The sequence below is a fragment of the Sturnira hondurensis genome, unplaced genomic scaffold (genome assembly GCF_014824575.4).
Source record: "Sturnira hondurensis isolate 20B ecotype Veracruz unplaced genomic scaffold, ASM1482457v3 Scaffold0018097, whole genome shotgun sequence".
NCBI lineage: Eukaryota > Metazoa > Chordata > Mammalia > Chiroptera > Phyllostomidae > Sturnira > Sturnira hondurensis.
The window spans coordinates 4,443,550-4,471,325 of NW_028090728.1; the positions used below are offsets into that span (position 1 = coordinate 4,443,550).

Sequence of the window (27,776 nt, forward strand, 5' to 3'; positions counted from 1 at the left end):
CAGGCTGGACCCCTATCTTCACCAGCTGGGACCAAGGTAACAGCTCACCTAGCCTCACCATCTGGGGCAGGTGCACGGGCTCTCCGGCCCCTGCAGGGCCCACTGCTGCCACACGGAAGCGATAGGTCTCCCCGGGGGCCAGGCCATCCACAATGCACTCAGGCCCGGGCACCAGCTTGTGGCACAGCTGCCACTCGCCTGTGGCAGATGCCTTCATCTCCACCTGGTAACCGCAGAGCCCTCCACCACCATCACTGGTGGGTGCTGCCCAGGACAGCGTCACAGAGCGGTCACTGCGCCCCACCACCTCAGCATCCTCTGGAGGATCAGGGAGGCCTGTGTGGTGGGGTGAAGGGGGCAGTCAGTGTGGCACCCTGCATCTGCCCACCTGGGGCACCGCTGCTTGAGCCCTGGTGTCTAGTTCTGGGCGCAGTGAGAGTGTGGGCAGACCACCCCCAGGTCTGTGAGTGGCAGTGTCAGGTGCCTGTCTTAGGGAGCGTGTTTCAGTCACAGAGAGACTGTGTATGCAGCCCACCTTGGGTGGTGTGACACGGAAAGCCCCCAGTAGCTTCTGGGGCTGGAACCTACCCACCCTACCCACCCACCAGCAAGTCCAGCACCCAAGTGGCAATAGGCAGGCTAGCCACCCACCCAGCACAGTGAGCTTCGCGGAGACCACAGCGTCACGGGCAGCAAAGGTGACCTCGCCGGCGTGGTGCAGCTGGGCACAGTGCAGCAGCAGTGTGTGGTGGCTGCCATCCGCAGTAACCGTCCAGTTGGCATCATCAAGTTGCACTGCCACCCCGTTGATGTACCAGGTTGCCTCGCCCACCGGCACCACCTCGTTGAGCGTGCAGCTAAAGTGGGCCTGGCTTCCCGTCTGCACAGCCATGTCCCTCGGGGGCTCCAGGACCTCCAAGCGCCAGCCTGTGGGGCAAGGGCCAGAGCATGAGCTTGGGGCCAGGAACCATGTTCAGAGGTTTGGAGACCCCCAAGCCACCCTTCTCACCACCCCACCTTTCTTCTACCTCTTAGCAGAGGCTGCAATGCTGAGCCTCAAATGGAAGCTCAGAATCAACATCGCAGCCCTTCCGGTTCTGCCCACTCCCTCCTCGACACAGTGCAATGTCAGGGGGAAGGGGTCTGAGAGACCCTGCCCACACTCACCATGCAGCCCAGGCTCTCCTTGCAGATCCAGCCTCCCGTAGCAGGGCTGACAGAGACCCTCAGCCACACCCCTACCCCTTTGGTCCCAACCTGATCCCCAGAGTCTTGAAACAGTGTTTGGTAGAAAGGGTCTGAGAGGCCTACACTCCACCTGCCTGTGGGACTAGCTCAACTCCTGCACCTCAGGAAGGGTATCCAGTGGAAGGAGTCCCAGAGACCCCTCGCCCACACCCTCACCTCTGACGGTGAGGAACGCAGACGTCACCACATCTCCCGCCAGGAAGGTCACCCGGCAGCTGTCCTGAGGCCGCAGGTTTTTCAGCAGGAGCAAGTGCCGCAGGCCGTTCTCGAAGTAGACCACCTCAGCATTCTCGGAGCTGTGCACCGGTGTGTCGTCCAGCAGCCAGGAGTGGGCAGCCACCTCTGGCTGGGAAAGCTGGCACTCGAACAGGGCTTCACCTCCCTCAAGCGCCTCAACGTTCTCCAGGCCTCGCACCACTGTGTTCTTGGCTGGGGGATGGAAGGGGTGGCTTAGGGCTTGGGAGCCTCTACCACTCCGGTCCCCCCATAGTCAAGGGGGGACCCCCCAGGACATAGGTTCAAGCAGTAGGCCACCAGGAGGGGGACAGTGGTATGTACACAGAGCCACCATGCATATCCTCCAAAGGCCCTGATCACCAAGCTCGTGGTCAGAAAGGGGTCCTCCCTACTTCGCAAGTGAGAAGTCTCACAGTTGCTCCTAAAACTCACCAGAGCCACAGCAGGGCTCAGGATCTGACCCTCTGTCTCCCAGCCAACTCTGTGAACCAGAGACACCCCTACCCACATCCCCAACCCTCCGTGGTTCTCTCCTCCAAAGTCTGTGAGTCTGTAATAAATGGCTCTATGTTTTTCATGGAAGCCAGGACTTCAGTGCTTGGCTGTGCTGGCTTGCCACCTCCTAGTGCCATTCCCAGGACAGGTGTCAAGCCAAGAAGAGTGACATGAGGGGACACTAGAATGGGAAGGAAGGATGGATGCATGGCAGACAGCAGGGAGTCAGGCTGGTGGGGTGAAGGATGCAAGGGGCCAGGTGGGGAGATCAGGCAGGAAAGAAGCACCAGGTGACCCAGGATGGGCCTGGGTGCTAGGGAGTGTCTGGCCTAGACCCACACAATAGTAAGGAGCCCATGCAGTCACTGAGCCAGAGGCCAGGGCCCACAACCCCAATACTGTCTGGGTACATGTCCTGGATGGAAGCCACAAGCAGCCCTGGTGCTCCCGCCAGCTTGTTTGCAGCCCAGGCCCATACCTGTAGGCAAGGTGGATGCTTTGAACAGCAGCCCAGTGACTGAGGGGGGAGACTGTCTCAGAGCAAAGGACACGTGGGCCATCCACATCCCTCTACCAGACTGCCCTCCCGCCCTAAGCTGCTTACACCACAGACCAGACTCACTGTGGCCCAGCCCCTTCCTTCCATGCAACAGAACTGATGGGGACACAGGAGTCTGGCTGCAGTCTGCCTGATGCATGGCCAGGCTCCAGCCGACCCCTGCAGGGGCAGGGAGCAGGGGATGCCCGGGAGATGCTGGGGAGACCACTGCAGGGGCTCACCCTTAGCTCCTGCCTGAGGGTGCCACTGCAGCTTTTTTGGATAAAATCAAGGATTTTAAAGCCGCAGCAAGCCCCGAGCGCCTGCTGGCCCCACTTCCTTCCAGTGCCCCCTTCCCCACTGGGCCCTGCCCGTGGCTGAAGGCTCTGCCCAGATATCCATGAGACCCAGCCTCCCCGCCACTGCCACCCACTCCAGTCCTGGGACACGCTGCAGTCCCTCCCCAGAGCTCCTGTAACACTTTTCAGCAGGGTGTCAGGGGGGGCACCATGCAGGGAGAGGTTTCTGTTCATTCCCTGATGTGCTCACAAGCACCAAAAAGAGGTTTACAAAACTTAGTTGTTGAGCTAGTGAGTGAATGGGGTGGGGGTGACCTCAGGTGACCAGTCGTGGATGCTGGTATCACCTGCTCACACCTGCTTTCCACCATGAAAGGCCTCCTGACAGCTTTCTCCACCTTCCAGCTCACTCACCACCAGGACTGGTTAAGATTTTCTCAATAAGAAAGTGGCCCCAGCCTTTCACAGAGTGGGAAGCCCACTGCCTCCTGGTCCCCCAACTGCATATCCTCTCAGGGACATGGGGCTTGGTACACCCTCTGAGTGACCAGCCTAGAAAGAGGCAGAGCTGGGATCTGAACACAGGGTTTGGGGACACAGCCCACCTAGAGCCCTGCTGAGGGCCCCGTGGCTCAAGCCTGCTCACTCACCTGCCCAGACACTGTTTCCCTGCCTGCCTCTACATCCCCAGTGTTCTTTAGGTGCAGCCTCTGCCCAGGATCTGTCCAGCCACCCTGTCTTATCAGGTTGCTTGGTAAGGGGTGCAGGTTTGGGTGGGTGGGCTCAGGGCCCAGCCAGCTCCAGTAGGATCTACCTGCTTGGATCCTGTCTTTCTAGTACTGTCACGGTCATGCAGCACTGGCTGTCACTACCTGATGTTTACTCCATTACATCTTGGCTCAAACCATGCCTGGGGCTGCCTACTGAGGGGCCTCACCTTGCACTTGCAGCAGGGCCACCACACGGGTACCTGCGGCCTCACAAGAATAGACGCCACTGTCGCAGGGCAAGGCCGGCCTGAAGGACAGCCTGGCCACGGTCCAGTCCTGCTCTAGGACGACACGGCACCCGTCGGCGCATACCTCCTGCTCGTCCTTCTTCCACGTGGCCAGCACCGGCCGTGAGTACTGGCAAAGGAGCTCGGCCGCACCGCCCTCCTCCACCGCCAGGTCCTGCATGGCACTGACCACCTCCACCGTGGGATCTGTCGGCCGACACGCCGGGCACGTGTCAGCCTAAGCAGTGTGGCCAGAGCCCACCCATCCTATGCAGTCAGTGGCAGTGGTTCATTGGCAAGCAAGCGAGGGCCTTTGGCAGGAAAAGAACTGGCCATGGCATACCAGGACCTGCCCATGGCAACACAGGGCAAGTCTTGCCCCCACACACCCCATCTGTGGCAGATGGCCTCTGTCCACTGGGCCTCTCCTGGACTATCTAACCCTCTGAGTCCTGGGGAGCATGCTACCCCAGCAGGGACACAACACTCCCTCCCAAAAGCCCAGGGGCTCCCTCAGTGTCCACACCCTCTGCTAGGCACACAGCAGCCCCAGCCCAGCTTGTCCCTTTCCAAGGACCTCTCCAGAGGACACCATCCAATCTCCACCTGGCAAAGTCATGCTCAACAAATGGCCTACCCTTTGGACCTAGAGGAGATATCCATTTGCTCTGCAACAATGCAGAGGGCCTGTCAGCAAGCATGCCAGGCGGAGACATACCAAGTGACCCTCCCAGGAGCACATGACACACCCACTTGGAGTGCTCTGAGGGGCCCCTGCAGCCTACTGCCCTCCCTAATGACTAACTCGTTCCCAAAGGAACATGAGATCCCAACCCAAACCACAGCAGTGGCAGCAGCCACAAACAGGGACAGGGCAGGCAGTCTGGGTGGGAAGTCTGCCCTCACCTCTAGGCTGCCCTCTGGGTGTGCACCTGACTTACATGCAGCCACAGAGTGGCAGCCAGGTAGCAGAAATACTCAGGGCCCTGTGAATAGGTGGTCATGAAGTTGGCCTCTAGTTTCATGCTCTGAGCCAGGCCTTCTTTCTCACCCAGAAAGCAAGACGGTGACCTGCCTGAACGCCCAAACATGGCACGTGTGGGCGATGCCAGTCCCCAAACCCCTGCCCAGGAGCCTGCAGGAAGCATGCGGGAACAGCAGGGGCAGAAGCATCAGTGCGGGCAGGGTTCCATCGGCTGGTACCTTTGACCAATAACTTGGCCGTGGAGACCAGGGACCCTGCATGGTAGGTGATGGTGCCTGAGTCAGCAACCCCCAGGCCTGACAGCGTGAGGGAATGGAAGGTCCCATCACGCTCGAAGATGGTGCTCTGGGGGCCGTCCTGCAGTAGGGTCCCATCCAGCCACCAGTGGGCCTTAGGCCCACCTGCACGGGACACCTCGCAGGAGAATGTGGCCACCTCCCCTGCAAACACGTCCACGTTCTGCAAGCCACGTACCAGGTATGGTGCTGCCTCTGCACAAGAGGGCAACAGGAGGGCAGGCTGGAGTGCCCTGGGCCCACATGGTCATGTAGGGGTCCACCATTTGGGGATCCCTGGGTCTAGAGATCCAACTAGGCCAGCTATCCAAACCTGCTCATGGAATAATACACTCAGACCACCCATAGAGAGCAGGCTCAGCACCCCCTGCAACCATGCCCCTCTCTGGCACGTACCCAGTTTCACAAAAGTATACAGAAGACATGCATCCATGGCCTCTTCAACAGGTAGAATGAACCAGCCCCAAGCCCCATGGCTTCGATCTTTGTCGGGTGGGAGGAGATCCTCCAGGGAGGAGAGTCTGTGGGCCGCCACTCTGAGCAGGTGGGGTCTGCCTCAGGGAGTAAGCCCTCCCTCCCTGAAGGTGTGGAAGCAGATGCTCCTCCTATTCCCAGAAGACCATTTATCCCCATGTCTCCTTCGGTGCCCCTGGCCCTAAGATTTCAGTGCCCTAATCCTATGGCAACTGCTTCCTACTCCATCACACAGCAGGCCTGAACCAGGGGCTTCCCAGATGCAGTCGCTGTGCTCCCATGCCTGCTCCAGCCAGGCCCTCCTCAGAAGCCCCCCAAGACCTCCCTGGGCATGCACCACCGAAATCCCAGCACCACCCCTCCACCTGCCCCAACCCTCTCCCAAGAGTGTACATCTGACAGTCTCTGCCTGCTCCTCCAGTTCCCCATTCCCAGCTCCAGCACCATCCCCAAGATCACCCATACACCACCTACAAGGACATCCATTAGCACAACCCCATGCATATTGCCCTCCCCCAAGGACATGGCAGCGTGTCTGTATGCAGGCCAGTTGGCACAGGATGTCTGACAGGGACCAAGGCACAGCCCTAAGCAAGTCCCATAAGGGCCAACACAGCTCCACGTCCCCCTCCGAGACACTCACTCTGATGGACACACAAAGCCTTTCCTGGTCTGGCCTGATCAGGACACCTAGGACACGATCCCTCTCCCACCACCCAACTTGAGGCTTTTCCCAGCCCCAGAGGCCACAGAGCTGGCTGTGTCTGTCCACCACTGAAGACCCAGGACGTGTTTTGTCTCCAATGCCCAATTACCCCTGTGGACTGGGGACTCCCTGATGGCAGAGCTGCACCTGGCTCCTCTCCAGGTCTGAGACTTAGACAAAAGTAGAGGCTTAGAGGGTTTGTTCAATGGATGGTAGGTGATGAATAGATGGGTAGATGGATGAATGTACAGGTGAACAGATTAATGGCTGGGTAAATGGGTGATAAATGGATGGATAAATGACTGAATGGATGAACTGATTGATGAATTAATGGATGGTGGATGGATGGATAGGTGGATGGATGGATGAATGAATGGACAGATGAATAATGGTGAATGGTGAATGGCTGGATGGATGGATAAGTAAACAAGTGGATGGCTGGGTACAGGTATGATGGGTAAGTGAATGAATGAATGGGTAGTTGGACTGATGAACAAATGGATGGTGGACAACAGATAGATAGATGACTAATGATAGATGGATGGGTGGATGGTGAATGGATGGTAGATGCTCGATGAATAGATGATAGATGGATAGATGGATTGATGGTAGATAGATTAATCAATCAATAATGAAAGATGATGGTTAGTAGATAGATGAAAAATGAATTGATGGTGGATGGGTGGATGGTGAATGGATGTTACATATTGGATGAGTGGATGATGGATGGTAGATGAATGGATGGATGGTAAGTGGGTTGATGATGTCTAACAGTTGGTTAAACAGGTGAGATCAGTGTGAAAATCAGGAGTAGAACAATAAGGGAGAGATGCTCGGGAATGACCAGCTCTGCAGACAAGGTATAACCCAAGTTGAAGGTCCTTGAAATCCTGTTTGCGTGCCTGAGGCCAAGTACACTATACTATTACACCGTCACATGGGAGCCTGTTAAGTGGGCACATGTGTGTTAAGATGACCTATGTCATAAGATTAGCCATACAGAGGGTAACCATACAGAGGGCTTCCTCCTCAGGACCCAGCCTCCTTCCCCCATGGCCCAGATTCCCATCTCCCCCCTACAGACAGCACTAACCCCACACAGGGACCCCACATGCACGCCAGAATCTCTTGAGCTGATCTTCACCGGCCCACTTCAATGGGCAATCCAGTTCATGGCTTGAGCAGTCATGAGTTGGAAAATTGCACCCCAAGGCAAGACCACTGCTGGAAAATGGGTTTCTGACCTCACCACCCCCAACAGCTCTTTAAGTAGGGAAGAATATGGAGGCATTGCCTTGCCAGGCATGGGATGGGGGCTGCCCACCTGTGACTGTCAGCTTGGCCTCTGAGCTACATGAGCCCACTTGGAAACTGATGGTTCCAGCATCCTCCAGAGTCACCTGTGGGAGGAGAGATGGAGTCTCAGCCTTGCAACCCATTTGGACTATCTTTTCTGGCAAGTCCCCGGGGAAATCCAGCTAGAGTTGGAACTGTCCCCTCCCATGCTCCTGGAAGCATGTGGATGGAGGCAAGTCCCAGGGTCCCACCTTGTGAAGAGTGAGCGAGTGGAATGTGCCTTGCTCCACTGTAATGTCATTCATTTCGTTGGCCTGCAGGGGCACCCCTTCCAGAGCCCAGCGGGCCTCCTGGCTAGAGGCCCTGGACAGGTGGCATCGGAAGTGGGCGTCCTGGCCCTCACTGAGCTGCACGTCTTGCAGGGGCTCCAGAATGGTCACCTTGGGGGCTGCACCAGGGGAGGCGTGGCATCAATCTCAGCACTGGGGATGCCCCATTGTCAGGAGCACCTCCCAGTCCTGGAATCTTCCCCCAGGACACCACCCATGTGTGGGGCTAGTTCCCAACCCCCCCAAACAGGGATGCTTGTAGTCTGCGTCTGTCCCTGAATAGGGCCTGGATGTTCTGGCTCCAAGTGTGGTGAGAGGGGCAGCCACCCTCACCCACCACCTCAGACCGTGAGCTGGGCTCAGGGCCTGTGGAGGCCCACATGAAAAGAGATTGCATCTTCAGGTGTCATGCCCTTTAGCCAAAGTGTGTGGGTGTGACTGCCCTGCATGGCCACCTCTGTCACCTTGTTGTTCTGCAGCAGCAGAGATGCTGCTGGTCCCAGGGATGTCACTGGGCACCTGTGGCCTCTACCCTCAACACCTTGCAGCTGTACCCCACATCTATTATGGTCTGTACCTCAGTGGCAACCAGGCCCCACAGGAGGGTTATCTCAGACTCTGGGGTGTGTGGCCAAAGGGGGCCTTTTACCAACCAGGTCTGAGCACCCCAGCCAACCTCCCACTCCCCCTCCTCCAAGAAGCATTCTTGGATATTCTCATACTCTTCCTGCCATGGCCTCCATTGCCTCACATGATATTTGTCAGCCCATTTGCTATAAACACAGACCCCTGGGGGCAAAGATGGGCTGAGGGTGCTTCTGTTAGGAGAAGGTGGACAAGAGGCTGCAGAGTGGTAAGCTGCCTCTGTCCATCTCCACCCTGTGGTCAGCCCTGTTTTGTCTGGGACATCAGGGAGGCAAGACATTCAGACAGACAGGGGCCCAGAAGGGGCAGCTCAGGTCAGGCTTCCCCACCTGCTGGCTGGGGGCAGGGGGCCGTGCAACATCCAGGGGCCGCAGCCTTAGTTTTCCCACTGTCAACAGGTGAGTGGTGCAGAAATGAAGACAGCTTGTAACCCCAGGGGCCTGAGAGCCACCCCAGAACAGCACTTGGTGAGAGGGGGTCAAAGGATAGCTTTTAGAGGAGGGCTCACCTCTGACCTTGACAGAGGCCATGGTTTTCTGGCCACCCACCACGCAGGCGTACTCGCCAGAGTCCTTGGCCTCAAGTCCGTGGATTAGCAGCTCACACACAAGCCCCTGGTGACGCATCTCATACTTGGGGCCTGCGTGAAGCTCCACACCCTCCTTGAGCCACTGCACAGGGGCCCCAGGCTCCACTTGGCTCAGCTGGCAGCACAGCTGGGCCAGGCTGCCCACCTCCTGCTCTGTGTCCTGCAGCTCAGTCTGGAAGACGGGCCTAGGGGCTGAGGGGCCAGAAGGGGCACTTAGAGGTGCTGAGCAAGGCACCCCCACTCCGTTCCACAGGGCCTGAGGGGCCTGAGGGGCCTGGGAGAGGCAGAGACCAGGGACAGCTCACCTCGGACTGAGAGTCTGGCAGTGCTCTGAGTGTGGCCTGTGTCACAGGTATAGTAGCCACTGTCCTCCTGCTCCACACCATGCACCAGCAGCTCCACAGTCACACCCTCCTGCACCATCTGATACTTGGCGCAGGGGAAGAGTTGTAGCATGCCCTTGCGCCACTCCACACTGGCGCCTGCCTGGCTCAGCTCACAGCGCAGGCGTGCCAATGCACCCTCATCCACCTCCTGGGCCTGCAGCTCCTGGAGGAACCGCACAGGTGCAGCTGTGGGGAGGGGGACATAAGGTCGACAGAACCTCAGGTCAGGTCTGCTCACCAGCCCTGCAAGAGCCAGGGTCCCCCCAGATGTAATTTCCCAGGTGGGACTCTAGCCCAGAGGGAAGCCCCAAAGCAGGTGTGCTGAGGGCAGAGCCCACCTTGGGGCCCACCTGTGACAGTGAGGGTGGCACTGGTGGCCTGGGAGCCACAGGTACAGGTGTACTCGCCCGCATCCTCCCGGCACAGGTCTTTCAGTACCAGCTCCACCAAGCAACCCTGCTGCCGTGGCTCCAGGCGCTCATTGGCCTGTAGTTCCAAGCCACCCTTGCTCCAGACCACAGTACTGGGCTCCCACAGCTCACACTGCAGGCTGGCCCACGTGCCTTCTTCAGCCTGCAGGCTCCTCAAGGGCTCTCTGAATACCAGCTGTGGGGCTTCAGGGTGGGTGGGCAGAGAGGACACGAGCTAAGTCCAGAGACCCAGCCAGGAGACAGAGCTCCCCACACCCAGTCAGCCCCGCTGAGAACCTAGGGCTGGCCTGGCCCTCAGCTTCACCCCAGCTGCCTAGCCACCCAAAGGACCCATTGCTACAGGTCCCAGGAGACTGGGGAAGGTTTTGAGATGGTGGGCCTGGGTCTCCCTCAAGGGGAAAGAGGGTCTATGGTGGGAGCTTTAAGAGGAGCTCCAGATATAACCATGTGAATATCACAAAGCTGCCACCCAAATGTCCATGGGCAGAGAGCTAGGTCCAACCAGGTCATCAGGGCCAGGGATCCCCTCAGACCCCTAAGGCAGGGAAAGCCCTCACATCCTGACTAGAGGTTAGGGAGAAAGGGGAAAATATAAGTACATTACGAGAGACAGAGGGACACACTGGCATTCCAGCCGCATAGGAGACTGGTTAAAGGAGGTGATTTAGATGAAGATCAGTACCTAGACGCCAGGTCTGAGACTATGCAGTAACAGAAAGCAGACGGGGGCCGCCAAGATGGAGGCATAGGTGGAAACACTGTGCCTCCTCGCACAATCAAGTTTAAAGACAACAAAGTTTTAGTAACAAAAATGCAACCAAAACGGACAGAAAATTGAACCGTACTGAAGTCCAACAACAATGAACCATTCAGCCAGACTGGTAAGAGGGACGGAGCCAGCAGCTGGCAGAGTGGGGTCGGGCAGGAAAAAGTGGCCAGACCAACCCAGACGCATAGGCGGCAGTTGGAAGATCCCAGGTGTGGGGTGGCAACTGGCAGACCCCGTGAGGGAGCAGGCGGCTGGCTGACCACTGTCACACATTTGTGGGCAGATAAAGCAGGCCAAAAAAAAAGAGCAGTGAGACAGACTGTGCAGGCTAGAGCTCCAGAGATGGGAATTAAAGCCTAAAGGCACCAACTGGAGAAACTTTCAGGGTTGAGGTGATGGGAGAAGTTCCCAGGCTCACAGAGAGTTCGTTGGAGAGACCCACAGGTGGGTCTGGAGGGTTCACATGCCCACACACCCAGGAGACGGTACCAGGGGGGCCCGGTTTGCTTGCAGGAAGCAGCAGAGGGGACCAAAATCCAAGAGAGAGCAGAACAAACGCCATTGTCCCTCTCTGACCCCGCCCCCACATACACTGTCACAACCCAGCAACTGGGTCACCCCACCCTGATGAACACCTAAGGCTCCGCCTCTCATACATAACAGGTGTGAACAGACCAAAACATGGCTCAAGAACAGCTCAAAGCACCAGAGCCTATAATTCTAAGTGACCAAGAGATAGCCAACCTATCAGATGCACAGTTTGAAACACTGGTGATCAGGGTACTCACAGAACTGCTTGATTTTAGTCACAAATTAGAGGAACAAATGAAAGCTAAACTAATTGAAATGAAAGGAAATGCACAGGAAACCAATAGTGATGGAAAGGAAACTGGGACTCAAATCAAGGGAGTGGACCAGAAGGAAGAAAAAAATGACCAACGAGAAAAGAATGAAGAAACAAGAATTGAAAAAAATGAGGAGAGGCTTAGGAACCTCCAGGACATCTTTAAACGTTCCAACATCTGAATTATAGGGGTATCAGATGGGGAAGAGGAAGAGTGACAAGTGGAAAACTTATTTAAACAAATAATAAAGAACTTTCCCAGTCTGGCAAAGGAAATAGACTTCCAGGAAATCCAGGAAGCTCAGAGAGTCCCCAAGAAGTTGGACCCAAGAAGGAAAACACCAAGGCACATCATAATTACATTAGCCAAGATTCAAATGAAGGAGAGAATCCTAGAAGCAGCAAGAGATAAGGGGACAGTCACCTACAAAGGAGTACCCATCAGACTGTCAGCAGATTTCTCAAAAGAGACCTTACAGGCAAGAAGGGGCTGGAAAGAAGTATTCCAAGTCATGAAATCCAAGGACCTACAGCCAAGATTGCTTTATCCAGCAAAGCTTTCATTTAGAATGGAAGGGCAGATAAAGTGCTTCTCACATAAGGTCAAATTCAAGGAGTTCATCATCACCAAGCCCTTATTTTATGAAATGTTCAAGGGACTTATCTAAGAAAAAGAAGATGAAAAATATAAACAGTGAAAGGACAGCAAACTCACAGTTATTAACAACCACACCTAAAACAAAAGCAAACTAAGAGGACAGCTAGATCAGGAGTGGAACCACAGAAATGGAGAACACATGGAGGGTTAGCAACAGGGGAGTGGGAGGAGGAGAAGGGGGGAGAAGGTACAGAGAATACGTAGCATAGATGGTAGGTAGAAAATAGACAGGGGGGAGGGCAAGAGTAGTATGGGAAATATAGAATCTAAAGAACTTGTGATGCCTGGACATAAACTAAAGGGGGGGAATGGTGGAGGAGGGGGTGTGCAGGGTGGAGGGGAAGGAAGGTGGGGAATGGGACAACTGTAATGGCATAATCAATAAAATATATTTAAAAGAAAAAAAAGAAAGTAGGGGCAGAGGGAAACGAACAAGGGCAGGAAGGAGCTGAGTGCCATTGAGCACACAATATGTGTGCAAGAGACAGGAAAGGAAGGACAGTTCCCAAATGAGTCCCCACGAAGCCTCATGAAGTTCTTTACCCCTGATGGTGAGCGTGGCGGATGTCCTCTCCTGCCCACACACGCACGAGTACTCCCCAGTATCAGTCAGAGCCAGGTCCCGGATCTCCAGCTCACACACGGCCCCGTCCTGCCTCAGGCTGACTCTGTCCCCAGCTCTGAGGGTCTCGGGCCCCTTCCTCCACTCCACAGGGGCCGCCTTGCTCAGCTCGCAGTGCAGGGTGGCCGTGGCCCCTTCTGTGGCCTCTTCCTTCCTCAGACCCTTAATGAACTTCACAGGTAGGGCTGGGAGAGGGGCAAATACACGCAGACACAATCACACATCTGAGTGCACAGATAGGACAAGAAAGGGCAACACAGTGAAGGCATAAAACCCATCTGGACAAGAGCCTCAACCGGCTGTACTCAGTCCCTGCTGTGGACTGTGGCTGCCCTCAGCTCAGCCCTTGAACAGAGTGTCCAAGGCCACTTTCAGGGACACCTCCGCCTCACGCTTTGTAGGACACTGGTGGACAGTGCAGGGGAGGGTTGGGGAGACATGTGGGACAGTTTCCATGAGGAATGCTAGGGCACAACATGACTGGATAGAGGAAATGACACAGACTCCAAGAGGACAACAGGACAATGTCAGTGGTGACATGATGAGAGTTAAGTGTCTCAGGTGCTACTTCCTCCTGGTGTGAACAACAGCCTCAGAAGGAGGAAGAGACTCTGTTGAACCATGGGACAGGGTGACACAAGTGCACACAGATGTCATGACATGAGTAGCAGACACCAGAACACCTCTCTGCTTGGCCACACTCGGTCTTTACCCCTGATGGTGAGCGTGGCGGACGTCCTCTCCTGCCCACACACACACGAGTACTCCCCAGTATCAGTCAGAGCCAGGTCCCGGATCTCCAGCTCACACACGGCCCCGTCCTGCCTCAGGCTGACTCTGTCCCCAGCTCTGAGGGTCTCGGGCCCCTTCCTCCACTCCACAGGGGCCGCCTTGCTCAGCTTGCAGTGCAGGGTGGCTGTGGTCCCTTCTGTGGCCTCCTTGCTTTTCATTCTTCCTATGAACTCAGCAGGCGAGGCTGTGGAAGGTCAGAAACAGGGCTCATCACCCTCATCCTCCTACAGGGGATAAAAGGGCTCCACAGGGCTGCTTGGGCAGGGCAGGGCCATCTTACCCTTCACAGTAAGCATGGCTGAGGTTGTCTGGTCCCCAAAGTGACAGGAGTACTGCCCACTGTCACAGGGCTGCAGGTCCTGGACCACCAGCTCCAGTGCGGGGCCCCTCTGCCGCATGCTGTACTTGCCTCCTGGCCGCAGAACCTCATCCTCCCGGTGCCACTCCACAGGCACAGCCACGGACGACAGCTTACAGCACAGCGTGGCTGCCCCGCCCTCTAGCACCTCCATGTCCTTCAGCCCCTCCTGGAACCGTACCGGCCGTGCTGCGGAAGGCACAAGTTCGGCTTGTCCTCACCTCTCCTACAGCTGAGGAGGGCTGGAGGCACCAGCGCACTCTGCAGACCAGCGGCCTCATCCCTTCTACACCAGGGGCTGGTAACAGTGACTTGAGACCTCTGCCCTCCAGAAGGGGAAGCCAAACAGATGAACAAAGAAGGGTAGAGTGTTGTGAGCTGTAGTGTGACTCCCTTCACATACTGGAGCCCCAACCTGATTGGGAAGTGGGACCTTTAAAGATGTGAGAAATGTAAAATGAGGTCACCAGGGTGGGCCAAGATCAAATGACTGGTTTCTTTGTAAGAACAGGAGACCAGGACATGGATGTACACAGAGGGACAACCATGGGAGAACTCAGGGAGGAGACAGCCGTCCACACACCAAGGAGAGAGGTTACAGGAGAACCAGCCCTGCCCCCACCTGGAACCAGCCCTGCCCCCACCTGGAACCCTCTGCAGGTGGGGGAGAAATAAATGTCTGGTATTTGAGCTGCCCTGTCTGTGGCATGTGTTACTCAGCTCAGGCTGACAGAGGCTGATGGAGATGGGCCAAGCCAGTAGGAGGGAGACACAGAGATGTCAGATCACAAGACAAAGTCAGGAATCAAGTACAAAGGAGAATGCCAGTCAGGAGACCAACAGAGAGCAAGGGGTGTGTGTGGGGGGGGGTCTCTCAGCAGCAGAGACAGGAAGCAGCCGTGACAGGGATGAGCTGCAGAGAGACCTGACAGACAGAGCTGGACAAATCCCCCATACCCTCCCCCCCCCACACACACAGACACAGAGAGGGCAAAGACCAAGAGAGAGGGAGCTGGATGGGCTCCAGAGCCTCCCCACCCCCGAGAAAGACGAAAACCATGGGCACCCCGTGCTGCTGGGGGCTCACCGTGGACCCTGACGATGGAGCTGCTCCAGGTACCCCCAGCCTCACACTTGTAGCGCCCACTGTCCTGCAGGGTGGTGTCAGTGATGACCAGCTGGGCACGGTGGCCCTCACGGCTCAGCTGGCACCGGGCTGATACCCGCAGGGCTTGCCCATCCTTGGTCCAGTACACGGGGTTGTCCGGGACAGTGGTCTCACAGACCAGGGTCAGATCCTCCCCCTCCATGACTGTGGCATCCTTGAGCTCCTGGGAGAAGACACTTGGCTTCTCTGGGGACAAAGAGGGGAGGAGAGGGCACTTGTGGGATCCACAGAAGAAGCTCCAGATGTTACTGCAGCCCAGGCGACACCCCAGGTGAGTGCCCATTTGTCCACCTCAGGCTGGGGACACAGACAAGGAAGGCTCCGAGTGGCTTTCCACACCACAGGGGCATGGCCAGGCCTACGCCCCACTGACCAGGGAATCACATCTGCATACACAGCACAACGAGTCATCCTGAAACCACCACAGCCAGCCACCCAAGTCCACCCTGGACCCAAGGCCCAGCCCGCAGCACCTTTTCTGCGAGCCCCAGGATTACACTCTGCCCAGAGCCACAGGGACTGGTCCCCACCACAGCACTGGGCACACAGCCCACCTGTGACCCGCAGTGTGGCTGAGGACCGCTGGTCGCCTGCTTCAAAGTGGACAGTACCCGAGTCCTTGAGCGCAAGCTGCCGCAGAGTGAGCACATGGCAGCCACCTGACTGGGCCTCGATCTCATTGAGCTCATTGGCGTATAGGGGTGTCTTGTCCAGGAACCAGTGGACAGGTCCGTAGTCAGCAGGGGAGATGCGGCACTTGAAGGTGGCTGAGGAGCCCTCCTGCACTTCAGCATCCCCGAGCTCCTCCACGATGAGTACTCTCTGACCTGGGGGGCAGGGTGGGTACACCAGGACCACACTGAGAGAAACGTTCCCCAGACCTGGTGCGGGCTCAGGGTCAGAGTGAGCTGGTGACTGTAACAGACTCAGGATGACAAAACTAAGGAAACATTAAGAGTCAGAGCTGAACTGACAAAGGGTTTGTTTTAGGTCCACGGAGGAGCCCCAGCCCTGTTCAGTCCTTCTGCGGAGCGTAAAGAGTGACCCACAATGGCCCCTCCACAAGCTGTGCTTCCAGCCTGTCCATGACAGTGCCCCCATCCCCAGAATCACGGAACAAAACCAAATCTTATATTAACAAAAGATATCAGAGTGTGAAAAAAAAGTATGACCACGTTAAAATTTAAACCCAGTGTTTCGAAAGTGTGACAACATGAATTGCTAAAAAAAAAAAAAAAAATCTGCCAACTTAGGTCAGGGACATTTGAAAAAAGTGAATTGTGGAAATAGGTATGCAACAGATTTCTCTGCAGTTACAGGTGTCTTGAGGCTGCTTTATGCTGGGCAGCGGATGCCAGACACTGGACGCTGGGCAACAGGCACCGGATACCAGATGACAGATACTGGGCACTGGGCACTGGATACCAGGCACCAGAAAGCACAGGTTTTGACTGGTCAGCAACAAGAAATTCTGATTCAAGGACCAACACACAGAGGAAGACACACAGAGTAAAGGTGTTGGCCAGACGGGCTCACAAGTGTGTGTTTTAAGTTGTATAAAGAGCATGTTTTGTTACCATGTAGCACTGCATTAATTGACTTCCCAGTTAAGTATCCACTTTATCAGCCAGCAGAGCTTCTGCTGCGCTAACTAAATGTTTGCACTGAGCTTGATGGACTCACCAGGTTTTCCCTGGAAAGCAGAGAAAAACCCAGAGCGAGGCCTTGTTAGTCTGATCTCCTGCAGAGAGACCCCAGGAGGGGCCTCCAGCTGACCCCACCCTGGATTCTGGCACTGGGGGCAGGAAGGCCGGGCTCACCCCTGCCAGATGCTAACATGCCCAACAGCCTGGGGCTCTGAGATGGAGACAATGATGAGCCTCACCCTGCCTGCCAGATACAAACTGCTGTTCAAACCTGGGGGACCTTCATGGGCAGAGGTGGTACATCTGCATGCAAATACACACAGAGCACATGCGAAGGGGCTCAGGCACATACTAGCACATAGGAAGGGCTCCTGAAACACACATGCAGTAATAAATGGAGGCTGCTGATTCATTCACACCAGGTCCAAGTGGGAGGGCTACAAAGACAAGACCACCCAAGACAACCCCTCTAAGGGATGGGGAAACCAAGGCTAGGCTTGTCCAGGGCCCCTGAGTCTGCTTTAAACAAGGCTTACACGGGCCACTTCACAGGCCATGAAATCTGTGCAGCATGCTGCCCTCACCTTGCACCAGGAGCCGTGCCTGGGACTTTGCCTGGCCGATGTCACAAGTGTAGGTGTCGTTGTCTGCCTTCTCCAGAGAGCTGATGGTGAGCCTCAAAGTCACGCCCTCTTGGCTGGGTGCATGCTTCTCTGAGGCACGCAGCTCGGAGAGACCCTTGCGCCAGGTCACTGTGGCTGCAGGGAACTCTGTCTTGCACGTGAACACGGCCGTGCCTTTCTCCTCCACCCGCAGATCCACCAGCTCCTCTGTGAACCGGTTTGCCACTTCTGGTGGAAGAGATAAGAAGGCGTGAGGGTGAAGCCTGAAACCCCACTCTGCCCCTTGGCATGTGAGCAGTCCACCCCCCAGCCTGCCCACAGGGACTGGGTGCAGCTCCTTCCCTCTGGACCCCCTCCCTTTCTCCTGGGACAGCACAGGGGAGGCCCTGAGGGAGTGGATCCATGCCATGCTGGGGGGGGGGGAGACTATGGGGGCTGCTTCAGAGTCTCTCGTGCAATCACCTTGCACTTGGAGGCTAGCTGTGCTCTTAGAAACTTCTGTCTCACACGTGTACTCCCCAGAATCCTTGATCGAGGCTGTGCGGACCACCAGCACAGCCCGTGTGCCCTCGCTGAGCAGGTCATACTTCTGACTCTTGCGAATGGCTTTCCCTTGCTTCAGCCAGCGCACGGGGGCGCCTGCCCGCGACAGCTCACAACTCAGTATCGCATCCTCCCCTGGCACGACCCGCTGGTCCTCCAGAGGTTTTGTTATTTCCGCTGGCTTTTCTGAAGGGGGCAGAGGCAGCCTATGAAGCACAGCCATGGCCATGCCAGAGGCGACGGCAAGAGCTGGCCCTTGGAAACCTTTAGGCTCTGGGGGCTGAGACCACAGACATACAGCCTGAAACTCTAGTACCTCAAACCCAGGAGCCACAGAGCCTTGGAATGCCAGGACCCCCACTGTCACAAGTGAGGAGGCTTTGAGTGGGAGATGTGAGAGCACAGACGCTTTCAGCATCATTCAGAGCCCAAGACTCAGAGCGTGGCGGTGGCTGGTGCCAGCTGTGAACCAAGCTTCACGGATCTGCACCAGCGCTTATGCTGGGAGCACGAGCTCAGTGATTTCACTGGCTTGCTGACCATGTGCCCTGGAGCTACCACAGTAGTTGGACCACAGATGGGAGACAAGAAACCCTGAGTCCCTGGACAACTAGAAACAGCCAGCATCCCAACAGGAGCCCCTGGGTCCCCACCAGTGGCTGAGGGAGATGGTCCCCAGAGACACCCCCTGGCAGTCTGCCTAGCCCAAGACCCCCCCTGCAGGCCGCTTGGGGAGATGCCCTGTCTGCCCTAGGCGCTTGGTGCTCACCTCTGACGATGAGTGAGGCCCTGGAGGTGAGGCCCCGCACGGAGAAGACCACCTCCCCAGTGTCACCCAGCACCACCTCTTGCACAGCCAGGGTGAACTTTCGGCCCTGGCGCGTAGCCTGGAAGCGGCCAGAGCCACCCACTGTCTTTCCGCCGACTGTCCACGTGGCAGTGTCGCCTGTGTCCTCATGGGACAGGATGCACTCGAAGCTGCAGCCCTCGCCTTCTAGCACCTCCACCGTCTTCAGCCTCTTGGTGATACCCACGTGCAGGTCTGTGAACCATGGAACGTAGCTGTCACGCTGGCTGGGCCCTGGACACCTGCCTCTCAAGACCAACACCATCGAGCCCCAAAGTGTTCCACCAGAGGCTCAAATACTTGCCCTCCCCAGCCGCCCAGCAAATGTGCCCTGGGCCTGCAGCTGGCCACACCCTGGTGTTTGGATGACCAAGAGCTGTGAGCACCAACCAGAGTGGCTGCCTCCCTCTCTGCTACAGAACAAGGGGCAGAGAAAAAAGCATCAGGGGTTTCACTAGCTCACATGCTCTGGAAGAGAAAGGACAGCCACCTCGAGTGAAGGGATCATCTAGCTCTGGGATAAACTCACTGCACCCCCACCTTTCTTGTCTCATCTCAAAGCCACCAGATATCAGGGACCCACCATGGATTCATAGAGAACAGGCCTATCATGCTTAGATAGCAACCACCTGGTTGGGGAACAAGACCCAGGCTGTGGCTGGGGCCTGGGAGTCCTTCCCAGGCATACACCCATACACCATGGCCTCTCTCCCTCCCCACCTCCAAGAGGCTCCCTTGATGGGCCTCACGCCTGCTCTCACACATCCCCTGGTGCACAATGGATGTCTCCAGGCCCTGTTGGAACCTGAGTACTTCGTGACTCCACCAGGCAGGGCCTGCCCAGTCCCCCATGCTTCTCTCCATTAACGTCCTCCCACCAACCTGCCCGCTGCACCTGGACCTCCTAAAGACCGCGACAAGCCCACTCTTCCCAGAGCCTGCCTGACCTCTCTTAGCCCAGCAGCCTAGGTTTAGGAGTGGGCGGGGCCTCGGGAGGTGGTACTCTGAGCAGACCCAGTCACACACCCACATACCCTGCACGTTGACCTGTGCCCGGGTCTCCTCAGTGCCTAGGTGGCAAGTGTACAGGCCCGTGTCATCCTTACTCAGGTCGTGCACCACTAGACCACGTGTGCCCGCCATTTGCAGAAAGTCATACTTGTCACTGGGGCCCAGCTCTATGCCATCCTTGCGCCACACCACACAGGCGTGAGGGTCAGAGACCTCACACTGCAGGGCCAGAGAGCCCCGCTCCTCTGCAGACACATCGTCCAGCGCCCTCAGGAACACCGCCGGTTTCACTGCAGAACAGGGTGTGATCAGGTGAGTGAGGAAGCTGCCACCTCCGGCATTGGGGACCCCTGGGGGAACCCCCACAGATCCCACAGGGACCCTCACCTCTGACCTCCAGGTGAGCAGAGGCCGTCACCTTGGGGGAAGAGGCGCACACTGTGCCGGTGTCCGACCGCCTGACCCGTTTCAGCACCAGCGTGTGGCGGTGGCCCTTGTGGGTGATTTCGTGGAAACTGTCATTGTAGAGGGGTGTCCCATTGAGTGACCACTCCACCTCTTCATCCTCATGGGAAAGCTCCAACGAGAAGCAGGCGCGACCCTCCTCTGTGGCCTCTATGTCCTGAAGCGGCTGCGTCACCATCACCTCCCGTGCTGCCAAGAGCACACAGGAAGGCTCAGCTTACGCCACCACCACTTGCCCCAGGGCTCTCCAGGGGGCCCTGTACCCCTGCCACACACCTTCCACGGTGACTTGGGCGCTGCTCTGGGCATTGCCGGCCTGGCAGCGGTAGACGCCAGCATCGGCGGGCGTGAGCCGCAGGATGCGCAGCTCTGCCATGTGACCCTCCAGACTCATTTTGAACTTGTCAGATGGTACCAGGGGTGTGTCCTCCTTGTACCACTGCACGGCCTTGGGGGGCGGCTTGAAGTCACAGGACAGGACCACTGACTGCAGCTCGCGTCCAGTCTTAGGCTCCAGTGGCCGTGTAAGCACCACAGGGATGTCTGAGCAGGAAGAGAGAGCGCAGCACTGTGGGGCAGGCTGGGCCAGGGAGGGGAGAGAGCCCCAGAAACCATGATTGGCTACCCTGGTCCAGCACCTCATCTGCAGGAGCCCCTCCTTCCGCTCACAGGCCAAGCAGCTCACCTGAGACGACCAGGTGGGCAGTGGAGCGAGACTTGCCGATGGTGAAGTGCACTGGCCCGGTCATGGTAGAGCAGGTGCGCCGCAGCGTCAGCCGGTGCACTGTGCCTTCCTGCTCCATGCCCACGTCTTCCCCAGCCTGCAGCACCGTCTTCCCAAGCAGCCACTTAGGCAACCGAACAGATGGGATAGAGGTCTCGCACTCGAACCAGGCAGGGGCGGGCTCCATCACCGTCATGTCCTGCAGGCCCCGCACGATGGTGATGGATTGCTCTGTGGGCACGGGAAAGGTCACCACACAGTTCTGCAGGAGGACTACTGCACCGCCACTCTTGTTCCTTCCTGGGGATAAACTCTCTCCCCGCACTCCGTGTTCTCCCCCTCCCCCACCTCCTGCTCCAATGCTCCCCAGTCGACCCGGCTGCCTCCAAGTATCAGGGTCAATGACAGGACCCACCCCAGACACAGGAGACAGCTGTCGCCCCACCCCTGGGCCCTGCCTCACCTTCCACAAAGAACTGGGCACTTGTCTTCACATCACCAGCATCACATGTATAAGTGTCCTCATCCTCGGGCTGCACGTCATTGATGACCAGCTTTCGGTAGAGGCCATCACTGACCATCTCGTACTTGGGTCCAGGCCACAGTTCCACACCACCCTTGAACCACCGCACCTGGGCGCTGGCCCGTGACATCTGGCACTCAAGTATGCCACGGTGCTTCTCCATGGCGATCTTGTCCCGAAGTGGGCGCAGGATGGACACTGGCAGCTCTGTGGGTGAGGCCAGGAGGGGTCAGGGTGGGCATTCAACCACCTCAACCCCCTGGGACTAGGGGCTCTGTCTATGCAGCCCCTATCCAGCCAGGTTAAGCCAAGTGTCATGCGAAGGGCTGAGACCCTCTGTACAACTGACCACAAAGAAGGTAGGCATGCCCACGCACCTTCACCCCTTGTGCCCCTTGCTGCACCCCCTTGCTACCCCCACATCTGCGCTGCCCTGGCCTGCACGTCACTGCATCCCAGGTGGTCGCCTTGCCTGTCCTCAGGCCCCTCCCTCCCCCGTGTCTGGTCTCCACAATTTCCTGTCATCAAGGCCATCAGCCTGGCACCCCTGTTTTCCAGCACCTGCCGAAGTCCCAGGAGGAAGAACTTGCCGGTCCCCTCACTTTAAACGAAGGAAGGCTGCCTCCCCAGAGCCCTGTCTTCCTGCGGTGGAGGCAACACCCTCTTTCGCTCCCCCTGGGTCACCCATTCTGCCAGGCAAACATGGGAACAGCTGGCTCAGCATATGCGTCTTCTCATTTGGTGTCCAGTCCACGCCTTCCCCTGTGGCCCCTCACCTCTCACTCGGAGCTGAGCTCGAGATTCTGCATTTTCAGCCACGAATCGGATTTCTCCTGCGTCTTCCACCAGGACCCTCCGGTAGATGAGTGTGTATGTCCTCCCTGGGGGCAAAGACCATTCAGCACCAGGGGAGGTGCCCGGGGGAGAGGGAGAGACCCTCCCACAGCCACTCACTGCCCTCACACCTTCCTGGCGGATGCGCACGTTGTCACTGGGCCGAAGCTTACTGCCCTCCCAGAACCACTGGGTTAGCACCTCGTCATGGGACACCTCACAGGAGAAGGTGGCACTCTCCTTCTCTGTCACCTCCACATCCTCCAAGGGCCTCAGGATCTGGACATTGCGGCCTGAGGCAGGGAGAGAGACCCTGCCACATTTTGAGACACAGAGCTGTCCACCCCCACCCCCATCCCTAGTTTGCTGAGTATAGGAGGGGGTCAAGACCAGAGGGCAAGTACCTTGATGGGGGACACAGGGGACCAGGAGGTCTTTGTACCTAGCCCTGTTCTCCCACTCTGCCCAGCCCTCACCTTGCACCTTCAGAGAGGCCAAGGTCTGAGCCTCCTGGGCATCACACACATACACGCCTTGGTCCTCAAAGGCACACTGATAAATGATGAGGGTCCGGCAGGTGCCCTGGGCTGCCATGCCCACTGTCTTGCCAGCCTGCAGCTCCACACCGTCCTGTAGGGTACAAGGCCAGGTCAGGCACTGGGAACGCCTACCCAACGGTCCTACTCCTGCCCACCCATGGGGAGGAGTGAGATGGAATAGAAGGGTCCACGGACAAAGGTACCTTTAGCCAGCGCACATCCACATTGGGACGGGATAACTCACACTCCAGGGTCACTTTGTCCTTTTCTGTGGCCACCACGTCTTTCAGTGGGCGGCTGAACCTCACAGGCAGCTCTGGGGAGGCAGGGGAAGGAGATGAATGGCAGGTCCCGGAGGTGCCCCAGGCAGGGGTGGAGGGGGCTGAGCTGTACCAAATCACTCGGCTGGTTCTAGGAACAAATGCCTCCCTCACCCCCAGGATTCTACCTCCCTGTCCCCACCTGCCTCCTGGGCCACCTTGGGGACAGGGATGAGCGTGCTCTCGAGCAGGTCCCTCCCTGCTCCCCACGCACCAGTTACCACGAGCCGAGCAGATGTGTGCACGCCCTCAGCTTTGAAGGCGATAAGACCACCGTCCTGTGGCCGCAGCTCAGACAGTGTGAGTGTGTGGGTGGGGCCTTGCACTGCCAGGTGGCACAAGGGCCCTGGCTTCACCCGGAGGCCATCACGCGTCCAGCTGCCCTCCACATTGGCATGAGACAGCTCCACCTCCATGATGGCTGAGCCCTGCTCCTGTACCTCCACTGCTTGCAGGCCCCGCAGGAGCCGGACCTGACGCACTGCAGGGCAAACACAGGACAGGTGTGCTGCTGCACCAGGACCCTGGCCCTCAGGCCAGCCCTCCTTCTGACCTCCCAGGGCCCTCAACTCAGCAAGTTGCCCTAGAGGGGAAGGCCCACTTCCACCCACCACAGAAGGATAACTGCTTTCCGTGGAAGGCCCACCTCACCACCATCCCTGAGTGCCCCTCCAAGTTGGTGGTCCACCCCCACCCTCCCTTTCCGTCCCCTTCCCAGGGAATGTCTCCAGTGGGAAATCTGCTCCTCTCCTGCCCTCCTCCTCTCCCTCCTCCATCCTGGGTGCTGGCCCCCAGGCCCAGCTGCCCTGTAGCTTACTTTCCACTGTGAGCTTAGCCTGCGTCTTGTCATCTGGAGTCTCGCAGCCATAGAAGCCACGGTCAGCGAAACCCACGCTGTGGAGGACCAGGGAGTGACTCGTGCCCTCCGTGTGGATCTCCACCTTCTCGCCTGGGGCCAGGACCATGGCATTGCGTGTCCACTTGACCTCTGGCCAAGGCCTAGTTAGCTCCACCACCATGGTCACAGAACCCCACTCCTCCACTGTCTGTGGCTCCAGCTTCTTCTTGAACAGCACGGGAGCCTCTGTGGCCAGGAAAAGGGCAGTCACACAGCCACTGCCACTCAGGGAGGCCAGGTACAGAGGGTCCCTGTTCACCCCAACCCCAGCAGGCAGAGTGGGGCCTTACCACACTCTGACTGCAAGCTAGAGCAGGCATTAGTCATACTCAAGGCCCAGCTGCACATCTGCACAGGTATGCTTTTGTGGGAAGAAATGGAGACTAAGGAGACTTCTCCTTCCCCAACCCACTCACCCCTGTTGCTCTCCTGCTCTGAACAACCCTGCCATGCCCCAGTGCCTGGAGCTCCTAAATGTGGCCAGTGTTCAGCAGCCTCAGGACTTAGGGAGCTGGTGAGACAGGTGGACTCTGAGCCCCCAGACCCTCAGTGTCAGCACCTCTGCTCCACTAAGGCCCCGGGAGTATAGTATGTACAGGAAGGAAGAGAAACACACAGGAGTGCACCTCCCAGTCCCAGGCCGCACCATGACCTCCCCAGAGAGTGTATCTGCCTCTTACTCAAAAACCTGCAATGGCATACCCTCAGGTGACACCTGGCGCATGCCAGCACAATCTGGCTTCAGCAGAGCAAAGTGCATTCTCGTCTCCTGTCTCTGCTTGTACTGGCTGCCAATTACACTGCCCCCACCTCACCACCTATGAGGCTCAGTGTGGGTCCCCACTCTCAGACCAGCTACACTTTAAAGCAATTTACTTTCTGCTCTTCAGAGGAGGTATCCAACCCTCCAGTCCCACCCCAGTCTTCTCTTTGCAGCCAGGAAACCCCATGACCCCTGAGATCAGCCAGAGGACCTGGACGCCAGTGAGCAGCAGGGTGCCAGCCAGGAACCAGCTCATCCAGGAGGTTGTGTGCAAAGCCACCCCCAGCCCCACTAACACATTCACTCACCTCGGACCCGGAGGGCAGCCGAGGATGTGACCCCCTCAGCCTCCGCAGTGATCTCGCCTGCGTCCTCCAGGGCCAGACTGGAGATGGTCAGGCTGTGGCTGGCCCCACTCTGTGAGATGAGAAACTTCTCGCTGGGCTGCAGCTGGGCGCCCTCCCGGAACCACGTGACGGCTGCGTCGCTGGGGGTCACCACACACTGGAAGGTGGCCTCACGGCCCTCCTCTGCGACCACATTGCTCAGCCCGGACGTGAACTTGACCTCTCGGGGGACTATAATAGGCAGGAGCTCCGTTTGAGAGGTGGGCAGGAGGGGCGAAGCCCCACCGGAAGACACCGCAGAAGGGCGCCTCCTCCGTGAAGCCGCCCCAGGAAGCCGAGCTACCCGCCCCAGTCTGTGCCCGCTGTGGCTACGTACCACAGACTGTGAGCTGGGCGCTAGTGCGGTCGTCTCGGCTCTCGCACACATATTCGCCCGCATCCTCCACCCTGAGGGCTGACACAGTGAGCGAGCGCAGGGGCCCCACGGCTGCCATCTGGAAGCGCTTGCCTGCCCGGAGCTGCGTGCTCCCGCAGCGCCACAGCACCTCCGCCTGCTCTGGTCTCAGCTCACAGGTCAGCGTCGCAGTGCCACCCAGCTCCCCGCTCACGGGCTCCAGGGGCCGGCAGAACTTGGCAGCCACCTCTGCGGAAGGCAAAGGAGGTCAGCCGGGAGGGGCTTGGGTGGTGGGGACCATCTCTGTGCTTTGGGGTTGTGTGCCTGAGCCCCACCCGGATCCACGCTGGACACTGCCTGCACGCCCCCCCTCCCCCGTGAGACCTCAGCAGACATAGATTCTCAGAGGACCATGTGTGGACAGCTGACCTTCCACCTGCACTGGGAAGTCCTGCCCCTCAGCTCCCACACGGCAGCTGTAGATCGCACTGTCCAGAGTCTGTGCGCTGCGCACGGTCAGGGTGTGTGTGTCCCCCAGGCTGGCCATCTCATGCCGCTTGCTGCGCCGAATCTCCACGCCATCCTTGAGCCAAGTCACCACAGCCACAGAGGGTGTGGCCAGCATGGCAGTCAGGACAATATCTTCGTGTTCCCTAACCACCAGAAGCTCCCTGCGGCCTGGTCTCTCCAGGGCTGGGGGCTCAGGCTCCGGCTCTGGGGCACAGGGGGCAAGGAAAGGAAGACCAGTCAGCTCAAGCGGGGACCCTGCACCCTGACCTGGGCCAGACTGCTCTCAGGCCATAAGGTGAAGACCTAAAATGGAGCTGCCCCAAGCTCCAACTGCTCCTCAGTGCTCTGCTTCTCTAGCCCTTGGCTGCTGCTTCCACTGAACAGGCCCAAACATGAATGCAGCAGGGCTCCACGCCACCTGACGGCCACCATCAGATTCCCAGGGGCCATGACGAGGGGCCAGGAAGAGCTAGCTACAGGCAACCCCAGGCCTGGCGCACACAAGGTCTGTCCGACCAAGAATCTAGAGGCCAAGATCCCTACCCTCCAGGGCTCCATGGGCCCATCAGCAGACACTGCAGGGAGAGTAGGGCCAGCCAGGTGACTGAATCAGCCTTTCAAAAGGACAGCAGGGAGCAGAGCAAGGAAAGGAGGTGGAGAGGGCACATTGGGTTCAGGACCCTGGGGACAAAGGCTGAAATGTGTGAAACAGACTGAGTGCTTCAGGCAGCTACGCACCGCACCGTGCGTGGGGGAAGGGGGTGTGGAGAAGAAACAAAGGAAGAAGGTGAGAGCATCAGAAGGAGGCCCAAGAGGGTGGGTCCCTGTGAAAGATTCTCCCAGTGAGCATCTAAAAACCATGCCACCTGTGCAAAAAGGAACAGGTGGGCAAAGGCTACAACTGGAGAAGGGGCAGTGCAGGCCAGCTCAGGACACATGCCTGAAGCAAGACTCTGAAAGCCAGTGGTGTTGTCATCAGACTGGTAGGTGTAAGGAACAGGTGGCCCAGCACCAGGACTAGCACCACACCAGGGCCACACGTCTGAGCACCAGCTGAGTGGGGTTAGAAACAGGTGGAAAGGAAGAACCCCGAGACCAGAGACAAGTATTCAAGATCTACCGAGGACAAAGCCATCCGAAGCCACAGGCCCCTCTAGTGAGGTTCCTACAGGCAAGGCTGGTTTCCACAACCGACCAGGTGCAAATAAACCAGGAAAATGCCTACTACAAGCAAAACACACAGAATCAGCATTTCTAAAAAACCTCAGGCCTTAAGCAGGACACAGAAATAACCAGGAAATATTCCATTCTAGGGGTGGTAAAAATACAAAAAAAAAAAAAAAGGAAAAATGTGGAACAACGATGGCCAAAACTTCCTCGACTGAGACATAGCCATCAACCTCCCTCCCAATAGCAGAGGACCAAACAGACACTGGAGACAGGCTATGTGAATAGACACAGCACACAGGCAAAGATGACAGCAGAACACGCATAACACTTTCAGGACAATGACCGATATTTGACGTAAAAAAATTTCCGACGCTCCCTAGGCTGGAAACAAACCTATGATATTCACGCTGAAGGTGACCCTCTGGCCCTCAGCCTCGCAGCTGTACTCCCCGCAGTC

General features: G+C 57.6%; 1 protein-coding gene across 1 annotated transcript in view; it reads right to left on the reverse strand.

The window, feature by feature from the left end:
• The window catches only part of OBSCN (obscurin, cytoskeletal calmodulin and titin-interacting RhoGEF), a gene marked incomplete at its 5' end in the record, with an annotated part of 76,373 nt that extends 48,600 nt beyond the window's left edge, over positions 1–27,773 (reverse strand). The window contains 33 exons of the mRNA XM_037068826.1: positions 49–336; positions 652–927; positions 1,405–1,677; positions 3,755–4,021; positions 5,018–5,290; positions 7,600–7,675; positions 7,823–8,019; positions 9,054–9,326; positions 9,440–9,706; positions 9,871–10,134; positions 12,766–13,029; positions 13,557–13,820; positions 13,917–14,183; positions 15,082–15,348; positions 15,717–15,989; positions 17,393–17,659; positions 17,894–18,160; positions 18,744–19,016; positions 19,856–20,122; positions 20,220–20,486; positions 20,574–20,840; positions 20,983–21,252; positions 21,485–21,751; positions 22,321–22,425; positions 22,510–22,671; positions 22,855–23,008; positions 23,121–23,233; positions 23,452–23,718; positions 24,055–24,321; positions 25,207–25,476; positions 25,622–25,888; positions 26,069–26,353; positions 27,713–27,773. Of these exons, the coding sequence (XP_036924721.1) occupies positions 49–336; positions 652–927; positions 1,405–1,677; positions 3,755–4,021; positions 5,018–5,290; positions 7,600–7,675; positions 7,823–8,019; positions 9,054–9,326; positions 9,440–9,706; positions 9,871–10,134; positions 12,766–13,029; positions 13,557–13,820; positions 13,917–14,183; positions 15,082–15,348; positions 15,717–15,989; positions 17,393–17,659; positions 17,894–18,160; positions 18,744–19,016; positions 19,856–20,122; positions 20,220–20,486; positions 20,574–20,840; positions 20,983–21,252; positions 21,485–21,751; positions 22,321–22,425; positions 22,510–22,671; positions 22,855–23,008; positions 23,121–23,233; positions 23,452–23,718; positions 24,055–24,321; positions 25,207–25,476; positions 25,622–25,888; positions 26,069–26,353; positions 27,713–27,773 (7,885 nt within the window). The remainder of the gene's footprint in view (positions 1–48; positions 337–651; positions 928–1,404; positions 1,678–3,754; positions 4,022–5,017; positions 5,291–7,599; positions 7,676–7,822; positions 8,020–9,053; positions 9,327–9,439; positions 9,707–9,870; positions 10,135–12,765; positions 13,030–13,556; positions 13,821–13,916; positions 14,184–15,081; positions 15,349–15,716; positions 15,990–17,392; positions 17,660–17,893; positions 18,161–18,743; positions 19,017–19,855; positions 20,123–20,219; positions 20,487–20,573; positions 20,841–20,982; positions 21,253–21,484; positions 21,752–22,320; positions 22,426–22,509; positions 22,672–22,854; positions 23,009–23,120; positions 23,234–23,451; positions 23,719–24,054; positions 24,322–25,206; positions 25,477–25,621; positions 25,889–26,068; positions 26,354–27,712) is intronic.
• Between the last annotated feature and the right edge of the window lie 3 nt (positions 27,774–27,776).